A 21,931-nucleotide genomic window follows, 5' to 3' on the forward strand; every position below is an offset into this window, starting at 1 on the left:
CAAATGTGGTCACTAATGTCACTCTGTGTTGTATCCTTTCCATAGCCCTTCATCCTGTTGGAGGAGCTGCGTAGAGAGCTGCCCCCAGAGCAGGCAGAGTACTGTATCTCCAGGATGCCCCTGTACAATGGGCCTGACGGGGTCCCAGGGGCTCTGGACTACACTGCCTTCTCCACGGCCCTCTATGGGGAGAGCGACCTCTAGCTTCACACACCAGAAATGCACCCTGACCTTGTATCAGTCTCGCCCCATTTTGTTCCACACATTTACGTCTAAATTGATTCGTATTTTGACCGGTACTAAAAGGGAGTTATTTTTGAGAAATTACAAAGCATTTTAAAGCCATTTCATGAGTGTATGATTTTTAAAGAGTAGGGAGAAATATTTATTTCAAAGGACTGAGCAGGATTCATTCACGAGATTAAGAAACAATGATGACTCAGTAAATGTGAAATTTACATGTGAGTCATAAAAGTAACTCACTCATAAAAAGTAACTCACTCATAAAAAGTAACTCACTCATAAAAAGTAACTTGCATATCAAAAGTAACTGACACATAAGAAGTAACTGACACATAAGAAGTAACTGACACATAAGAAGTAACTGACACATAAGAAGTAACTGACACATAAGAAGTAACTGACACATAAAAAGTAACTGACACATAAGAAGTAACTGACACATAAGAAGTAACTGACACATAAGAAGTAACTGACACATAAGAAGTAACTGACACATAAGAAGCGCTACTAAGTTATTTGCTAGTCACCTATGGAGACCTAAAGATGTGAATTTATGAGAAGCTTGTATTGTATCAGTGTTTGCACTCTTCTAAAATAGTACATAAAAAACAGGCTACATTATAATCCCCCCCAGGCTACATTATAATCCCACCCAGGCTACATTATAATCCACCCAGGCTACATTATAATCCCCCCCAGGCTACATTATAATCCACCCAGGCTACATTATAATCCCTCCCAGGCTACATTATAATCCCCCCCAGGCTACATTATAATCCCACCCAGGCTACATTATAATCCACCCAGGCTACATTATAATCCCCATCACCCAGGCTACATTATAATCCCCATCACCCAGGCTACATTATAATCCCCATCACCCAGGCTACATTATAATCCCCCCAGACTACATTATAATCCACCCAGGCTACATTATAATCCCACCCAGGCTACATTGTAATCCCCCCCCAGGCTACATTATAATCCCACCCAGGCTACATTACAATCCACCCAGGCTACATTATAATCCCACCCAGGCTACATTATAATCCACCCAGGCTACATTATAATCGAACCCAGATTACATTATAATCCACCCAGGCTACATTATAATCCCACCCAGGCTACATTATAATCCACCCAGGCTACATTATAATCCCCATCACCCAGGCTACATTATAATCCCCATCACCCAGGCTACATTATAATCCCCATCACCCAGGCTACATTATAATCCCCCCAGACTACATTATAATCCACCCAGGCTACATTATAATCCCACCCAGGCTACATTATAATCCACCCAGGCTACATTATAATCCCACCCAGGCTACATTATAATCCCCCCAGACTACATTATAATCCCCCCAGACTACATTATAATCCACCCAGGCTACATTATAATCCACCCAGGCTACATTATAATCTACCCAGGCTACATTATAATCCCCATCACCCAGGCTACATTATAATCCCCATCACCCAGGCTACATTATAATCCCCATCACTCAGGCTACATTATAATCCCACCCAGGCTACATTATAATCCCCATCACCCAGGCTACATTATAATCCCCATCACCCAGGCTACATTATAATCCCCATCACTCAGGCTACATTATAATCCCCCCAGACTACATTATAATCCACCCAGGCTACATTATAATCCACCCAGGCTACATTATAATCCCACCCAGGCTACATTATAATCCCCATCACCCAGGCTACATTATAATCCCCATCACTCAGGCTACATTATAATCCCCCCCAGGCTACATTATAATCCCACCCAGGCTACATTATAATCCCCATCACCCAGGCTACATTATAATCCCCCCAGACTACATTATAATCCACCCAGGCTACATTATAATCCACCCAGGCTACATTATAATTCACCCAGGCTACATTATAATCCCCATCACCCAGGCTACATTATAATCCCCATCACTCAGGCTACATTATAATCCCCCACAGGCTACATTATAATCCCACCCAGGCTACATTATAATCCACCCAGGCTACCAGTATGTCAGAACTGCAGTACTATTTATTGTCAAAACGAGTGAAAACTTGGGTTTCATGATTAGAGTAGAGTCAAGTTTCCCCTAAAGGCTGATCTTGAGTCAGTCTAGCGTTTCTCCCCATTAATGTTTTGTGTAAAGCTTGGGGGAGGGGAACCTGATCCTAGGTCTGTACCTGGGGGAAGCTGATCCCAGGTCTGTACCTAGGGGAAGCTGATCCTAGGTCTGTACCTGGGGGAAGCTGATCCCAGGTCTGTACCTAGGGGAAACTTTCACCCCAGAGCCTCATGATATGGCAGAAACTATTGTGTGTTGATGCCAGAAACAAAAATTATATAACTGTAAAATAACGAACTGTTTTGTCTGGGTAAAACTACAACATTAGTCCCCTCAGCAGCCGGTGTGGAGTCTGAAGTTATGAAGCGTTACTAGTGTAAGGCAAACGAGCAGAAAATAAACTCTTGTGATTAAAACGTCTTGGTTGTTTTTCTTCTGTTTCGCTGGACGTTCTGAATATCCGAGTTATACCTGTTGATTACGGCACAATACAAACTTTTTGATTCTTTTAGGACATGTTTTCCCCTCAGGTTTTACTTTCTAGGTTGTGTCAAGTAACGAAGAAAATAACATCAATCGAAATCAATCCATTTTCAGACATGATTTTTAACGCCTTATTTAAATAAACGGCTTTGTAATCTGTGTCAAACCAGCGTTCCCTTTTCAGAGAGCCGACACCTACAACATGTAATCAGATAGGTACAGGCATGTCATATCGTAGTAATTATTCTCCTGGAAGGACCTGAATGTTGCTCAATAAAACATGCGCCTGCGTGGTTCTGCAGCGTGTGGATCTGCAGTGGTTCCGCCTGCGTGGTACCGCAGCGTGCAGCGTGGTACCGCAGCGTGCAGCGTGGTGGGTCCGCAGCGTGCAGCGTGGTGGGTCCGCAGCGTGCAGCGTGGTGGGTCCGCAGCGTGCAGCGTAGTTCCGCCTGCGTAGTTGTGCAGCTCCTCCACGCCAGACGGAGGAAAGTGATTTATGGACATTGAGTTGACAAGCGGCCGCCGGCAGGGTCAGTGTTGGTTGCTCTCTTCAGGCACTTTTGTTCCTTTGCAGTAAAATCAAGCAAAAGAAGAAGAAGAAGAATTACAGCGCCATGGCTCCTACAATATATGAGAGTTCAACAACAAAAGGTAAACTGTTGCAACTTCCTGGTTTAGTATTTAGCTAGATATGAGCTGGCTGCCTAGCAGCTGTCAATGACTGGCTAGATAGTTGCAGTTGGTTAGTTAGCTGCATATCCACGTCAATTAACGGTCGACATTTTTCCATCCAGCTACCCTAAATGACAAACGTTTTTATTTATTTATTCGTAGATAGATAGATAGATTGATAGCTACATAGCGAGCTAGTCAACATGTGCTGTCTGCATGTTCCCCTGCCTGGTAGAGTAACGTTAGCAAAACACGGGCAGAGAGAGATAGATAGGGTCACAATGCATTTATCCAATAGAAACTCTGGTGTTATTTGTAAAACTCGAGTTGAACTGAATTTGTAAAATATATAAACTCTCGTTTTAGTTGCAAAACGTGTAACTACTGTTTCCATTGGACAAATTCATGTAAATCTTATCCCCGTTCCGTTTGTTTCCATTTTAAGAAACGTTTTATAACTGAACATGCGTAATGAATACACCCCAGCTGGCCTGACACGTGTAAACCACTTCCCTGTAAACAAGCGAGTTAACTAACATCTTATCTCGGTAATGGACAACTGGTGGGTCTTTTGTAGATCAACCCCCCTCCACAGAAATATTATATATATATATATATATATATACAGTACCAGTCAAAGGTTTGGACACACCTTCTCATTCCAGGGTTCTAGAACACCTACTCATTCCAGGGTTCTAGAACACCTACTCATTCCAGGGTTCTAGAACACCTACTCATTCCAGGGTTCTAGAACACCTACTCATTCAAGGGTTCTAGAACACCTTCTCATTCCAGGGTTCTAGAACACCTACTCATTCAAGGGTTTATCTTTATTTGATTTTGTACTATTTTCTACATTGTAGGATAATAGTGAAGACATCAACTATGGAATAACACATATGGAATCATGTAGTAACCAAAAAAGTGATAAAACAAATCAAAATATATTTTATATTTGCGATTCTTCAAAGTAGCCACCATTTGCCTTAAATGATAGCCTGGCATTCTCTCAACCAGTTTATAGAACCATATTAACAAGTCATATGTTAACTGCAGACCTGCCCTAGAGGCATGATAGGATGGAGGGATGGGAACATATTTAACATGTCATAACCATATTAACATGTAATATACCTCATATAACATACCTCAGGTAGTGGCCCTAGCAGACCTGCCCTAGAGGCTGAGCTCAGGGAGCTGTTGGGGAAGAGGATCATGATACTAGATGGAGGGATGGGCACCATGATCCAGGAGAGGCGATTGGAGGAGGAACACTTCAGGGGGGAGGAGTTTAAAGACCACACCCACAGCCTGAAGGGCAACAACGACCTGCTGAGCATCACACAGAGTGATGTCATCTACAATATACACAAGGTACGGTGATGTCATCTCCAATATACACAAGGTACGGTGATGTCATCTACAACATACACAAGGTACGGTGATGTCATCTACAGTATACACAAGGTACGGTGATGTCATCTACAGTATACACAAGGTACGGTGATGTCATCTACAACATACACAAGGTACGGTGATGTCATCTACAGTATACACAAGGTACGGTGATGTCATCTACAACATACACAAGGTACGGTGATGTCATCTCCAACATACACAAGGTACGGTGATGTCATCTACAGTATACACAAGGTACGGTGATGTCATCTACAATATACACAAGGTACGGTGATGTCATCTACAGTATACACAGGGTACGGTGATGTCATCTACAGTATACACAAGGTACGGTGATGTCATCTACAACATACACAAGGTACGGTGATGTCATCTACAGTATACACAAGGTACGGTGATGTCATCTACAGTATACACAAGGTACGGTGATGTCATCTACAGTATACACACGGTACGGTGATGTCATCTACAGTATACACAAGGTACGGTGATGTCATCTACAGTATACACACGGTACGGTGATGTCATCTACAGTATACACACGGTACGGTGATGTCATCTACAGTATACACACGGTACGGTGATGTCATCTACAGTATACACAAGGTACGGTGATGTCATCTACAATATACACAGGGTACAGTGATGTCATCTACAATATACACAGGGTACGGTGATGTCATCTACAGTATACACAAGGTACGGTGATGTCATCTACAATATACACAAGGTACGGTGATGTCATCTACAGTATACACAAGGTACGGTGATGTCATCTACAATATACACAGGGTACGGTGATGTCATCTACAATATACACAAGGTACGGTGATGTCATCTACAGTATACACAAGGTACGGTGATGTCATCTACAGTATACACAAGGTACGGTGATGTCATCTACAATATACACAGGGTACGGTGATGTCATCTACAATATACACAGGGTACGGTGATGTCATCTACAGTATACACAAGGTACGGTGATGTCATCTACAATATACACAAGGTACGGTGATGTCATCTACAGTATACACAAGGTACGGTGATGTCATCTACAATATACACAGGGTACGGTGATGTCATCTACAATATACACAAGGTACGGTGATGTCATCTACAGTATACACAAGGTACGGTGATGTCATCTACAATATACACAGGGTACGGTGATGTCATCTACAATATACACAGGGTACGGTGATGTCATCTACAGTATACACAAGGTACGGTGATGTCATCTACAATATACACAAGGTACGGTGATGTCATCTACAACATACACAAGGTACGGTGATGTCATCTACAGTATACACAAGGTACGGTGATGTCATCTACAGTATACACAGGGTACGGTGATGTCATCTACTGTATACACAGGGTACGGTGATGTCATCTACAGTATACACAAGGTACGGTGATGTCATCTACAGTATACACAAGGTACGGTGATGTCATCTACAGTATACACAAGGTACGGTGATGTCATCTACAGTATACACAAGGTACGGTGATGTCATCTACAGTATACACAAGGTACGGTGATGTCATCTACAGTATACACAAGGTACGGTGATGTCATCTACAGTATACACAAGGTACGGTGATGTCATCTACAGTATACACAAGGTACGGTGATGTCATCTACAGTATACACAAGGTACGGTGATGTCATCTACAGTATACACAAGGTACGGTGATGTCATCTACAGTATACACACGGTACGGTGATGTCATCTACAGTATACACAAGGTACGGTGATGTCATCTACAGTATACACAAGGTACGGTGATGTCATCTACAACATACACAAGGTACGGTGATGTCATCTACAGTATACACAAGGTACGGTGATGTCATCTACAACATACACAAGGTACGGTGATGTCATCTACAACATACACAGGGTACGGTGATGTCATCTACAGTATACACAAGGTACGGTGATGTCATCTCCAATATACACAAGGTACGGTGATGTCATCTACAACATACACAAGGTACGGTGATGTCATCTACAGTATACACAGGGTACGGTGATGTCATCTACAGTATACACAAGGTACGGTGATGTCATCTACAGTATACACAAGGTACGGTGATGTCATCTACAGTATACACAAGGTACGGTGATGTCATCTACAGTATACACACGGTACGGTGATGTCATCTACAGTATACACAAGGTACGGTGATGTCATCTACAACATACACAGGGTACGGTGATGTCATCTACAGTATACACAAGGTACGGTGATGTCATCTACAGTATACACAAGGTACGGTGATGTCATCTCCAACATACACAAGGTACGGTGATGTCATCTACAATGTACACAAGGTACGGTGATGTCATCTACAACATACACGAGGTACGGTGATGTCATCTACAACATTCACAAGGTCCGGTCAGTGGAGTTAAAGAGTGGTTCACGTTATCCAGGACAGCAACACATCGAAAGGTTGCAAGTTCAAATCCCCGAGCTGACAAGGTACAAATCTGTCGTTCTGCCCCTGAACAAGGCAGTTAACCCACTGTTCCTAGGCCGTCATTGTAAATATGAATTTGTTCTTAACCGACTTGCTTCGTTAAATTAAGGTCAAATAAAATGCACCTGTCTGTTTACGCCCTAGTAATAATTAACCTGCACCTAGAATTGTTGATCTGTTATTGAGACGTATTTCCGGTCTTTTTGTGGGAGAGAGAGACGGACGGACAGGATGAGATGACCCCTTTTTGTTTGGTGAAACCCTGCTGCGTGAATAAGCATTGACATTCCTCTCTTGTGTTTGTTCCTATAGGAATACCTGCTGGGGCAGACATCATTGACGTTCCTCTCTTGTGTTTGTTCCTATAGGAATACCTGCTGGCCGGGGCAGACATCATTGACGTTCCTCTCTTGTGTTTGTTCCTATAGGAATACCTGCTGGCTGGGGCAGACATCATTGAGACCAACACTTTCAGTAGCACCTGTATCGCCCAGGCCGACTACGGACTGGGACACTTGGTAAGAGAACGGGGTCAGTGGGGCGGTCTGTAGAATAACACTCTGATCACCAATCAGAAGCTGTATCGCAACATCAGATCACCAATCAGAAGCTGTTATCACAATATCAGATCACCAATCAAAAGCTGTTATCGCAATATCAGATCACCAATCAAAAGCTGTTATCACAACATCAGATCACATGTAGTCAGATAGGTTCCTGATAATGGAATGTTTAAAGATAATGACTAAAATATTCCACCCTGAAACCATATAATTGTATGAAATGTATTAGAATCATAAATCTATAATCTGATGATGTGTGTAGTTTTAGTCAGAGTTAGAATAAGGACCTTTTGCTCCTTTTTAGTATGTAAGCAGGATGCAAGTGTGAAACAAATGATAAGAGGAGCTATCGACAGACAAGCTGGACTACCGCGTTCCTTACAGGACATTCTGTCTCCACCCGTGGAGTGGAGAAACTGTTAGGCTTGCAGAAACATTATGAAACATGTTGCAGATTAAAGAAACAATGTGTCTGTGTAGTGGAAAAACACAGACTGTCTGAGCAAGGTGTGTGTTATAAAGACTGCGTTTGCATTTTTGATTTCAGAACATTACGGATTTTTTTGCATTAAGCGGAGTCTTTGCCAAATTATTATTAAACCCAGGGTCTTACAAACCTCGGGGATTGGTCAAAGTTTAAATAAGTGTTAGTTATTATCATTGGGATTGAAAATTCTCGTGACAGTTTGGTCCTTCGAGCCGGATCTCAATATCTTTTTCGGTCGTTCCATGGAGACACCGAAACCGTGCACGGGCGGATGAAATATCTGTAGATTAAAGACCTGGCCCCTTTCTGAGGGTTCTTTACAGGCCGGTGGCGAACTGGGGCACGACAGAAACGCTGACGAGATCCAACCTACATTAAAATTCTCGGGACAGTTCCTAAAAGGTGACTTGACACAATAAGTGTCTCACTCACTCATTCAGGTTGTTTGACTCCCTGATGTTTTCTCAGGCCTGTCGTATGAACAAGGTATCAGCAGAGGATGTTTTCCCAGGCCTGTCGTATGAACAAGGTATCAGCAGAGGATGTTTTCCCAGGCCTGTCGTATGAACAAGGTATCAACAGAAGGTTGTTTAACTCCCTGATGTTTTCCCAGGCTTATCGTATGAACAAGGTGTCAGCAGAAATAGCCAGGAAAGCAGCAGATGACATCACCAACCAGACAGGTCAGCTGATAAAGATAAAGTATCGTCATTGGAGGAAAAAAACAACCCCTATTTGACATTGACAACATTGTGTGTAATAGATGTGTATTTCCGTGGTTGTAATGACAACATTGTGTGTAATAGATGTGTATTTCCGTGTTTGTAATGACAACATTGTGTGTAATAGATGTGTATTTCCGTGGTTGTAATGACAACATTGTGTGTAATAGATGTGTATTTCCGTGTTTGTAATGACAACATTGTGTGTAATAGATGTGTATTTCCGTTGTTTTTTATTTCCAGGTTGTAAGAGATACGTGGCGGGCGCCGTGGGTCCCACCAATAAAACCCTGTCTGTGTCTCCCTCAGTGGAAAGACCAGACTTCAGGAACGTCAGTAAGAGAACAGCTTGTTGTTTTATGCTTATTCCTTGTCTTTCTACTGATGTCACTGCAAAGTGGCAGAATGGCAGGTGTTTTCAGAGCCCCTTACAGTGGTGACATGTCACTACAGACCTGCGCTATATGGCTGTCTTAACTGTTATCCTATCAGGGTCTATAAGGCCTCTCAGACCTACACGATGTATCTGTTACCCTCTCAGACCTACACTATGTATCTGTTACCCTCTCAGACCTACACTATGTATCTGTTACCCTCTCAGACCTACACTATGTATCTGTTATCCTATCAGGGTCTATAAGGCCTCTCAGACCTACACTATGTATCTGTTACCCTATCGGGTCTATAAAGGCCTCTCAGGCGACTCTTGATAAACCATTGGTAACCTCCAGAGTTGACATTACTCTCTCTGATGGTGCTACCGTGCTGAGTGGTTGTGTGTCTTCCCCCCTCAGCCTTTGATGAGCTGGCTGAGGCCTACGCCGAGCAGGTCCGGGGTCTGTTGGATGGAGGAGCGGATATTATCATGGTGGAGACCATCTTTGACACGGCCAACGCCAAGGTACACCTTCTTCACTCGCTGTCATCATCCCTGACTGTCATCTAGTTTCTCTTCTTCACTCGCTGTCTTCATCACTGACTGTCTTCATCACTGACTGTCTTCATCACTGACTGTCTTCATCACTGACTGTCTTCATCACTGACTGTCTTCATCACTGACTGTCATCTAGTTTCTCTTCTTCACTCGCTGTCTTCACCACTGACTGTCTTCACCACTGACTGTCTTCACCACTGACTGTCTTCACCACTGACTGTCTTCACCACTGACTGTCTTCATCACTGACTGTCATCACCACTGACTGTCATCTAGTTTCTATCAATGTGATTCTAGTTTTATATACGTTTCCATACAATTGATCATAATAAATGTATCGATTTATTTTTTATCTTGTCATAAAGGCAGCACTGTTTGCTATCGACAAACTGTTTGAAGAGAGCTACGAACCCAGACCTATATTTGTAAGTATGAATTCTGTCTGTTGTCAGTGTCTTGCCAGTATATTTCTGAGTTAAATTACCACTGTCAACAACCACTGTGATCTCGCGCTAGACTGACTTCTTGCTCGTCGTTTATCATCCCGTCTGATTACATGGTACCTGTCTTGACGGCATCAAACTGAGAGAAGCTAGCTAACGAGGCTAATTGAGGCTGCTAGCCATAACGTTACTGTGCTTCTCACCGTCCTACAGTTAGCTAACGAGGCTAATTGAGGCTGCTAGCCATAACGTTACTGTGCTTCTCACCGTCCTACAGTTAGCTAACGAGGATAATTGAGGCTGCTAGCCATAACGTTACTGTGTTTCTCACCGTCCTACAGTTAGCTAACGAGGCTAATTGAGGCTAGCCATAACGTTACTGTGCTTCTCACCGTCCTACAGTTAGCTAACGAGGCTAATTGAGGCTAGCCATAACGTTAATGTGCTTCTCACCATCCTACAGTTAGCTAACGAGGCTAATTGAGGCTAGCCATAACGCTACTGTGCTTCTCACTGTCCTACAGTTAGCTAACGAGGCTAATTGAGGCTAGCCATAACGTTAATGTGCTTCTCACCATCCTACAGTTAGCTAACGAGGCTAATTGAGGCTAGCCATAACGCTACTGTGCTTCTCACCGTCCTACAGTTAGCTACGAGGCTAATTGAGGCTAGCCATAACGTTACTGTGCTTCTAACTCCATTCAGATTATATCCTAAACAGCAGCCTACATGTTGGCTTTGGTCGTTGTAGCCTTTTCTCTCTCTCAATTCACTTTTAATTTGGTCATTTCTATTCATTCTTCCATTGATTTAGATGTCTCCCTAACTTGCTTGACCACACAAGCGGAGACGCAATCCAATTGTCTCCCTGTCTCCGCGGGAAGCGTCAGGATCAGAGCTCCTTTTCCCAAATCATTAAAATACACTGAACAAAAAAATAAACGCAACATGGGAAGAACTGGGAATTGTGGGATCTTTGTATTTCAGCTCATGAAACACGGGACCAACACTTTACATGTTGTTGAAACACGGGACCAACACTTTACATGTTGCTGAAACACGGGACCAACACTTTACATGTTGCTGAAACACGGGACCAACACTTTACATGTTGCTGAAACATGGGACCAACACTTTACATGTTGCTGAAACACGGGACCAACACTTTACATGTTGCTGAAACATGGGACCAACACTTTACATGTTGCTGAAACATGGGACCAACACTTTACATGTTGCTGAAACATGGGACCAACACTTTACATGTTGCTGAAACATGGGACCAACACTTTACATGTTGCTGAAACATGGGACCAACACTTTACATGTTGCTGAAACATGGGACCAACACTTTACATGTTGCTGAAACACGGGACCAACACTTTACATGTTGCGTTTTATATATTTGTTCAGTGTAGGTTTGCATCATACGGCCATTATCTTTCAGATTTCTAAGACATTCCCAGGTTTATAGGCCATGTCACAAAATAATGGATTTGATTGTGACGGTGTAGGCTGTATTAAATGCATTGAATTAACTTTTTTTTCTCCAAAAGGTGCACATCAGCAGCTTGTATGTGTGGAAGCCCTGAGGCGCTAAACATGTTAGTTAATTAACGGTCAATTAACGCGAGACCGGCGTTCATTTGCTTGACAATTACCGTCCGACAAAATTGTATGACCGCCACAGTCCTAGACAGGAGTGGTCGAACTCTCTCAGGACTTATTGATTTAGTTTATAGATATCAGGCACCATCGTGGACAGGAGTGGTCGTACTCTCTCAGGACAGATTGATTGTGTTTCTAGATATCAGGCACCATCGTGGACAGGAGTGGTCGTACTCTCTCAGGACAGATTGATTGTGTTTCTAGATATCAGGCACCATCGTAGACAGGAGTGGTCGAACTCTCTCAGGACAGATTGATTTTGTTTCTAGATATCAGGCACCATCCTAGACATGAGTGGTCGTACTCTCTCAGGACAGATTGATTGTGTTTCTAGATATCAGGCACCATCGTGGACAGGAGTGGTCGTACTCTCTCAGGACAGATTGATTGTGTTTCTAGATATCAGGCACCATCGTGGACAGGAGTGGTCGAACTCTCTCAGGACAGATTGATTGATTGTGTTTCTAGATATCAGGCACCATCGTGGACAGGAGTGGTCGAACTCTCTCAGGACAGATTGATTGTGTTTCTAGATATCAGGCACCATCGTGGACAGGAGTGGTCGAACTCTCTCAGGACAGATTGATTGATTGTGTTTATAGATATCAGGCACCATCGTGGACAGGAGTGGTCGAACTCTCTCAGGACAGATTGATTGTGTTTATAGATATCAGGCACCATCGTGGACAGGAGTGGTCGAACTCTCTCAGGACAGATTGATTGATTGTGTTTATAGATATCAGGCACCATCGTGGACAGGAGTGGTCGTACTCTCTCAGGACAGATTGATTGTGTTTCTAGATATCAGGCACCATCGTGGACAGGAGTGGTCGTACTCTCTCAGGACAGATTGATTGTGTTTATAGATATCAGGCACCATCGTGGACAGGAGTGGTCGTACTCTCTCAGGACAGATTTATTTTGTTTATAGATATCAGGCACCATCGTGGACAGGAGTGGTCGAACTCTCTCAGGACAGATTGATTGATTGTGTTTCTAGATATCAGGCACCATCGTAGACAGGAGTGGTCGTACTCTCTCAGGACAGATTGATTGTGTTTATAGATATCAGGCACCATCGTAGACAGGAGTGGTCGTACTCTCTCAGGACAGATTGATTGATTGTGTTTATAGATATCAGGCACCATCGTGGACAGGAGTGGTCGTACTCTCTCAGGACGTATTGATTGATTGTGTTTCTAGATATCAGGCACCATCGTAGACAGGAGTGGTCGTACTCTCTCAGGACAGATTGATTGTGTTTCTAGATATCAGGCACCATCGTGGACAGGAGTGGTCGTACTCTCTCAGGACAGATTGATTGTGTTTATAGATATCAGGCACCATCGTAGACAGGAGTGGTCGTACTCTATCAGGACAGATTGATTGTGTTTCTAGATATCAGGCACCATCGTGGACAGGAGTGGTCGTACTCTCTCAGGACATATTGATTGATTGTGTTTCTAGATATCAGGCACCATCGTAGACAGGAGTGGTCGTACTCTCTCAGGACAGATTGATTGTGTTTCTAGATATCAGGCACCATCGTGGACAGGAGTGGTCGTACTCTCTCAGGACAGATTGATTGTGTTTCTAGATATCAGGCACCATCGTAGACTGGAGTGGTCGTACTCTCTCAGGACAGATTGATTGTGTTTCTAGATATCAGGCACCATCGTGGACAGGAGTGGTCGTACTCTCTCAGGACAGATTGATTGTGTTTCTAGATATCAGGCACCATCGTAGACAGGAGTGGTCGTACTCTCTCAGGACAGATTGATTGTGTTTCTAGATATCAGGCACCATCGTGGACAGGAGTGGTCGTACTCTCTCAGCACAGATTGATTGTGTTTCTAGATATCAGGCACCATCGTAGACAGGAGTGGTCGTACTCTCTCAGGACAGATTGATTGTGTTTCTAGATATCAGGCACCATCGTAGACAGGAGTGGTCGAACTCTCTCAGGAGAGATTGATTGTGTTTCTAGATATCAGGCACCATCGTGGACAGGAGTGGTCGAACTCTCTCAGGACAGACAGGAGAGGCCTTCGTCATCAGTGTGTCCCATGCCAAACCCCTCTGGTGAGTCATTACATCAAGCTTCAGGACATCCATACTACCTTGTTGTTGTTGTTGTTGTTGTTGACTTCCACAGGTTTGTCCTCAAGTTTTATATTCAAATAAACTTCAAACTTCAGATCTGCTGGAGAGATTAATGGAATCTACAACATCTGACCTCATCAGACTGGGCCTCAATAGGCTGATATACAATGTTACTGTGTTATTCTGACCTCATCAGACTGGGCCTCAATAGGTTGATATACAATGTGTTACTGTGTTATTCTGACCTCATCAGACTGGGCCTCAATAGGTTGATATACAATGTGTTACTGTGTTATTCTGACCTCATCAGACTGGGCCTCAATAGGCTGATATCTGACCTCATCAGACTGGGCCTCAATAGGCTGATATCTGACCTCATCAGACTGGGCCTCAATAGGCTGATATACAATGTTACTGTGTGTTAATCTGACCTCATCAGACTGGGCCTCAATAGGCTGATATACAGTGTGTTCCTCTCTTCCAGTATTGGTCTTAACTGTGCCTTAGGAGCCACTGAGATGAGGCCTTTTATTCAGGCTATTGGGAAATGCACCACGGCTCACGTCTTATGCTACCCCAATGCAGGTAACCAGCACCCATCCGTCCCCACTCACCTCTAGCTAGCTCACCTTTACTTTGTGTGCTCACAACCAACGATCTGCCGTTTTCACACCCTCTGCTTGTTTCAGGTCTGCCCAATACGTTCGGTGGATACGATGAGACCCCGGAGTTGACAGCCTCACATTTAAAGGTCAATTTATTGATTTATAGCTGGTCTACCCAATGAATGATCTATCGATTTGATTCAGACAAGTGAATAAATATCATTCCACTCCAAAATGCTAACCTCCACTGTTATTGTAATGGTGAGAGGTTAGCATGTTTTAGGGGGGTATGATATAAAATGCTAACCTCCCCTGTTATTGTAATGGTGAAAGGTTAGCATGTCTTGGGGGTCTGATATAAAATGCTAACCTCCTTGGTTATTGTAATAGTGAGAGGTTAGCATGTCTTGGGGGTATGATATAAAATGCTAACCTCCCCTGTTATTGTAATGGTGAGAGGTTAGCATGTTTTAGGGGGTATGATATAAAATGCTAACCTCCCCTGTTATTGTAATGGTGAAAGGTTAGCATGTTTTAGGGGGTATGATATAAAATGCTAACCTCCCCTGTTATTGTAATGGTGAGAGGTTAGCATGTTTTAGGGGGTATGATATAAAATGCTAACCTCCCCTGTTATTGTAATGGTGAGAGGTTAGCATGTTTTAGGGCTATGATATAAAATGCTAACCTCCCCTGTTATTGTAATGGTGAGAGGTTAGCATGTTTTAGGGGGTATGATATAAAATGCTAACCTCCCCTGTTATTGTAATGGTGAGAGGTTAGCATGTTTTAGGGCTATGATATAAAATGCTAACCTCCCCTGTTATTGTAATGGTGAGAGGTTAGCATGTTTTAGGGCTATGATATAAAATGCTAACCTCCCCTGTTATTGTAATGGTGAGAGGTTAGCATGTTTTAGGGGGTATGATATAAAATGCTAACCTCCCCTGTTATTGTAATGGTGAGAGGTTAGCATGTTTTAGGAGGTATGATATAAAATGCTAACCTCCCCTGTTATTGTAATGGTGAGAGGTTAGCATGTTTTAGGGGGGTATGATATAAAATGCTAACCTCCCCTGTTATTGTAATGGTGAGAGGTTAGCATGTTTTAGGGGGGTATGATATAAAATGCTAACCTCCCCTGTTATTGTAATGGTGAGAGGTTAGCATGTTTTAGGGGGGTATGATATAGAATGCTAACCTCCCCTATTATTGGTAATGGTGAGAGGTTAGAATGTCTTGGGGTTATGATATAAAATGCTAACCTCCCCTGTTATTGTAATGGTGAGAGGTTAGCATGTTTTAGGGGGTATGATGTGTGTCTGTAACTTTCTCAACTCATTATCATTCATGATTCATTCAGGATTATCCGTAACCATGGTAGCGTCCACATTAGTGTAGAAGTGTTACGAAACATATTCTATTCTCATTCACAATAAAATAAATAACAATAAAATATAACAATATAAATAAATAAAAAATAACAATAAAATAAAAGTGAATTCAAAATGACACTATACATGATTTACCATTCGTTTCTATTGGGCAACCAAAACAATCTGAATACCAACCAAAACAAACAGCCGATACATCCAACAGGTGTATAGAGTCACAAGCGTGATGTAATGATTGTGTGCCTGGTTTATGGGACCAAATACTAAACGTTTAACTACTTTAATACACAGTGAATTTGTCCCAATACTTTTGGTCCCCTAAAATGGGGGGGGGGGGGACTATGTACATAAAGGGCTGTAATTTCTAAACGGTTCACCCGATATGGATGAAAATACCCTCAAATTAAAGCTGACAGTCTGACCTTTGACCTCATAGTCATTGTATTATTACAGTTTCTATACACACTGACTGTCTCTTATTTGATTTGTGTAGGACTTTGCTACAGATGGTCTGGTGAATCTGGTTGGTGGATGCTGTGGAACGACTCCTGCACACATCAGGTGACCTGTCGTCTGCTCTGTCCTCTGACACTAGCTACTGTCCAGCGATATAGGACTGATATACTGTCTATACTGCTGTCTATAGTTATAGAACGGATATAGTGTCTATACTGCTGTCTATAGATATAGGACTGATATATTGTCTATAGATATAGGACTGATATATTGTCTATAGAAATAGGACTGATATATTGTCTATACTACTGTCTATAGATATAGGACTGATATATTGTCTATAGATATAGGACTGATATATTGTCTATAGATATAGGACTGATATATTGTCTATAGATATAGGACTGATATATTGTCTATAGATATAGGACTGATATATTGTCTATACTACTGTCTATAGATATAGGACTGATATATTGTCTATACTACTGTCTATAGATATAGGACTGATATATTGTCTATACTTCTGTCTATAGATATAGGAGTGATATATTGTCTATAGATATAGGACTGATATACTGTCTATAGATATAGGACTGATATATTGTCTATACTACTGTCTATAGATATAGGACTGATATATTGTCTATAGATATAGGACTGATATATTGTCTATAGATATAGGACTGATATATTGTCTATAGATATAGGACTGATATATTGTCTATACTACTGTCTATAGATATAGGACTGATATATTGTCTATACTACTGTCTATAGATATAGGACTGATATATTGTCTATACTACTGTCTATAGATATAGGACTGATATATTGTCTATAGATATAGGACTGATATACTGTCTATAGATATAGGACTGATATATTGTCTATAGATATAGGACTGATATATTGTCTATAGATATAGGACTGATATATTGTCTATACTACTGTCTATAGATATAGGACTGATATATTGTCTATAGATATAGGACTGATATATTGTCTATACTACTGTCTATAGATATAGGACTGATATATTGTCTATAGATATAGGACTGATATATTGTCTATAGATATAGGACTGATATATTGTCTATAGATATAGGACTGATATATTGTCTATACTACTGTCTATAGATATAGGACTGATATATTGTCTATAGATATAGGACTGATATATTGTCTATAGATATAGGACTGATATATTGTCTATAGATATAGGACTGATATATTGTCTATAGATATAGAACTGATATATTGTCTATAGATATATAACTGATATATTGTCTATACTGCTGTCTATAGATATAGGACTGATATTTTGTCTATAGATATGACTGATATATTGTTTATAGATATAGGACTGATATATTGTCTATAGATATGACTGATATATTGTTTATAGATATAGGACTGATATACTATCTATAGATATAGAACTGATATATTGTTTATAGATATAGGACTGATATACTGTCTATAGATATAGAACTGATATGTTGTCTATAGATATAGGACTGATATATTGTCTATAGATATAGGACTGATATACTATCTATAGATATAGGACTGATATACTGTCTATACTACTGTCTATAGATATAGGACTGATATATTGTCTATAGATATGACTGATATATTGTTTATAGATATAGGACTGATATACTGTCTATAGATATAGAACTGATATGTTGTCTATAGATATAGGACTGATATATTGTCTATAGATATAGGACTGATATACTGTCTATACTGCTGTCTATAGATATAGGACTGATATATTGTCTATAGATATGACTGATATATTGTTTATAGATATAGGACTGATATACTGTCTATAGATATAGAACTGATATGTTGTCTATAGATATAGGACTGATATATTGTCTATAGATATAGGACTGATATACTATCTATAGATATAGGACTGATATACTGTCTATACTACTGTCTATAGATATAGGACTGATATATTGTCTATAGATATAGGACTGATATATTGTCTATAGATATAGGACTGATATACTGTCTCTAGATATAGGACTGATATATTGTCTATAGATATAGGACTGATATACTATCTATAGATATAGGACTGATATACTGTCTATACTACTGTCTATAGATATAGGACTGATATATTGTCTATAGATATAGGACTGATATATTGTCTATAGATATAGGACTGATATACTATCTATAGATATAGGACTGATATACTGTCTATACTACTGTCTATAGATATAGGACTGATATACTGTCTATACTACTGTCTATAGATATAGGACTGATATATTGTCTATAGATATAGGACTGATATATTGTTTATAGATATAGGACTGATATACTGTCTATAGATATAGGACTGATATATTGTCTATAGATATAGGACTGATATATTGTCTATACTGCTGTCTATAGATATAGGACTGATATATTGTCTATACTACTGTCTATAGATATAGGACTGATATATTGTCTATAGATATAGGACTGATATATTATCTATAGATATAGGACTGATATACTGTCTATACTGCTGTCTATAGATATAGGACTGATATACTGTCTATACTACTGTCTATAGATACAGGACTGATATACTGTCTATAGATATAGGACTGATATATTGTCTATAGATATAGGACTGATATATTGTCTATAGATATAGGACTGATAGATGTGAAACTAATATACATCTCTCTCTGTGTGTTCAGGGCCATTGCTGAGAAAGTGAAGCACTGCCATCCCAGAGTGCCCCCTACTGACGTCTTTCAGGACTACATGCTACTCGCAGGTAGAACGACTAGAGTCTAGATGAGCTCTCTGTCCGTCCAGGCCGTTCCAGGGCTGGTATTTTATATAAAGCCTGGCAGAGTAGACGTGCTGATCTAGGATCAGTTCTGCCTTTTTTTATTTTTAAAGATAATCATGATAATATAATGGCGTAGACCGGGAGGACCTGAATCTACAGTAGATCTGCTCTGAGATTTACCTTCTCAGTCACGGTAGCACTGATGAATAGTCTCAGCCAACCACAGACGAGCTTTTCGCCACAGCTTGAGCATGTATGTTTTGTGTCACAGGTCTGGAGCCATTCAGGATCGGTCCGTACACTAATTTCGTCAACATCGGCGAGCGGTGCAACGTGGCTGGATCAAGGAAGTTCGCCAAGCTGATCATGTCGGGAAACTACGAGGTAGTTGTGAACCGGTCCCCGGTCCCTGTCTGTGAACCGGTCCCTGTCTGTGTCCCTGTCTGTGAACCGGTCCCTGTCTGTGTCCCTGTCTGTGAACCGGCCCCTGTCTGTGTCCCTGTCTGTGTCCCTGTCTGTGTCCCTGTCTGTGAACCGGTCCCTGTCTGTGTCCCGGTCTGTGAACCGGCCCCTGTCTGTGTCCCTGTCTGTGTCCCTGTCTGTGTCCCTGTCTGTGTCCCTGTCTGTGTCCCTGTCTGTGTCCCCGTCTGTGTCCCTGTCTGTGAACCGGTCCCTGTCTGTGTCCCTGTCTGTGTCCCCGTCTGTGAACCGGTCCCTGTCTGTGTCCCTGTCTGTGAACCGGTCCCTGTCTGTGTCCTTGTCTGTGTCCCTGTCTGTGCCCCTGTCTGTGTCCCCGTCTGTGAACCAGTCCCTGTCTGTGTCCCTGTCTGTGAACCGGTCCCTGTCTGTGTCCCTGTCTGTGTCTCCATCTATGAACCGGTCCCTGTCTGTGTCCCTGTCTGTGAACCGGTCCCTGTCTGTGAACCGGTCCCTGTCTGTGTCCCTGTCTGTGTCCCTGTCTGTGTCCCCGTCTGTGAACCGGTCCCTGTCTGTGTCCCTGTCTGTGAACCGGTCCCTGTCTGTGTCTGTGTCCCTGTCTGTGAACCGGTCCCTGTCTGTGTCCCTGTCTGTGAACCGGTCCCTGTCTGTGTCTGTGTCCCTGTCTGTGAACCGGTCCCTGTCTGTGTCCCTGTCTGTGAACCGGTCCCTGTCTGTGTCCCTGTCTGTGAACCGGCCCCTGTCTGTGAACCGGCCCCTGTCTGTGTCCCTGTCTGTGCCCCTGTCTGTGCCCCTGTCTGTGTCCCCGTCTGTGAACCGGTCCCTGTCTGTGTCCCCGTCTGTGAACCGGTCCCTGTCTGTGTCCCTGTCTGTGTCCCTGTCTGTGAACCGGTCCCTGTCTGTGTCCCTGTCTGTGAACCGGCCCCTGTCTGTGTCCTTGTCTGTGCCCCTGTCTGTGCCCCTGTCTGTGCCCCTGTCTGTGCCCCTGTCTGTGAACCGGTCCCTGTCTGTGTCCCTGTCTGTGAATCGGTCCCTGTCTGTGTCTGTGTCCCTGTCTGTGAACCGGTCCTTGTCTGTGTCCCTGTCTGTGAACCGGTCCCTGTCTGTGTCTGTGTCCCTGTCTGTGAACCGGTCCCTGTCTGTGTCCCTGTCTGTGAACCGGTCCCTGTCTGTGTCTGTGTCCCTGTCTGTGAACCGGTCCCTGTCTGTGTCCCCGTCTGTGAACCGGTCCCTGTCTGTGTCTGTGTCCCTGTCTGTGAACCGGTCCCTGTCTGTGAACCGGTCCCTGTCTGTGAACCGGTCCCTGTCTGTGAACCGGTCCCTGTCTGTGTTCCTGTCTGTGAACCGGCCCCTGTCTGTGTCCTTGTCTGTGCCCCTGTCTGTGCCCCTGTCTGTGCCCCTGTCTGTGCCCCTGTCTGTGAACCGGTCCCTGTCTGTGTCCCTGTCTGTGAATCGGTCCCTGTCTGTGTCTGTGTCCCTGTCTGTGAACCGGTCCTTGTCTGTGTCCCTGTCTGTGAACCGGTCCCTGTCTGTGTCTGTGTCCCTGTCTGTGAACCGGTCCCTGTCTGTGTCCCTGTCTGTGAACCGGTCCCTGTCTGTGTCTGTGTCCCTGTCTGTGAACCGGTCCCTGTCTGTGTCTGTGTCCCTGTCTGTGAACCGGTCCCTGTCTGTGAACCGGTCCCTGTCTGTGTCCCTGTCTGTGAACCGGTCCCTGTCTGTGTCTGTGTCCCCGTCTGTGAACCGGTCCCTGTCTGTGTCTGTGTCCCTGTCTGTGAACCGGTCCCTGTCTGTGAACCGGTCCCTGTCTGTGTCCCTGTCTGTGTCCCTGTCTGTGTCCCTGTCTGTGTCCCTGTCTGTGTCCCTGTCTTTGTCCCTGTCTGTGAACCGGTCCCTGTCTGTGTCCATGTCTGT

The 21,931-nt window shown here is 42.8% G+C and overlaps 2 protein-coding genes across 8 annotated transcripts in view; both read left to right on the forward strand.

Moving 5' to 3' along the window:
• The window catches only part of LOC110519363 (alpha-actinin-2), a 131,078-nt gene extending 128,338 nt beyond the window's left edge, over nt 1–2,740 (forward strand). For all 3 annotated transcript variants that reach the window (XM_090217880.1, XM_090217881.1, XM_090217882.1), the window contains one exon: nt 46–2,740. In XM_090217880.1, the coding sequence (XP_090074006.1) occupies nt 46–204 (159 nt within the window). In that variant the 3' untranslated portion in view covers nt 205–2,740. The remainder of the gene's footprint in view (nt 1–45) is intronic.
• Nucleotides 2,741–3,095: 355 nt separating this feature from the next.
• The window catches only part of mtr (5-methyltetrahydrofolate-homocysteine methyltransferase), a 58,886-nt gene continuing 40,050 nt past the window's right edge, over nt 3,096–21,931 (forward strand). Inside the window, exons 1-13 of one of the 5 annotated variants that reach the window (XM_090217874.1) lie at nt 3,096–3,458; nt 4,633–4,853; nt 7,818–7,907; nt 9,053–9,122; nt 9,405–9,497; nt 9,956–10,062; nt 10,461–10,520; nt 14,194–14,288; nt 14,794–14,894; nt 14,999–15,060; nt 16,802–16,869; nt 19,485–19,564; nt 19,854–19,966. In XM_090217874.1, the coding sequence (XP_090074000.1) occupies nt 3,422–3,458; nt 4,633–4,853; nt 7,818–7,907; nt 9,053–9,122; nt 9,405–9,497; nt 9,956–10,062; nt 10,461–10,520; nt 14,194–14,288; nt 14,794–14,894; nt 14,999–15,060; nt 16,802–16,869; nt 19,485–19,564; nt 19,854–19,966 (1,197 nt within the window). In that variant the 5' untranslated portion in view covers nt 3,096–3,421. The other 4 variants (XM_090217875.1, XM_090217878.1, XM_090217877.1 and 1 more) reach the window with 4 other exon arrangements.

This window comes from Oncorhynchus mykiss, chromosome 23, assembly GCF_057628025.1.
Source record: "Oncorhynchus mykiss isolate SJ-2025 chromosome 23, ASM5762802v1, whole genome shotgun sequence".
Classification (NCBI taxonomy): domain Eukaryota; kingdom Metazoa; phylum Chordata; class Actinopteri; order Salmoniformes; family Salmonidae; genus Oncorhynchus; species Oncorhynchus mykiss.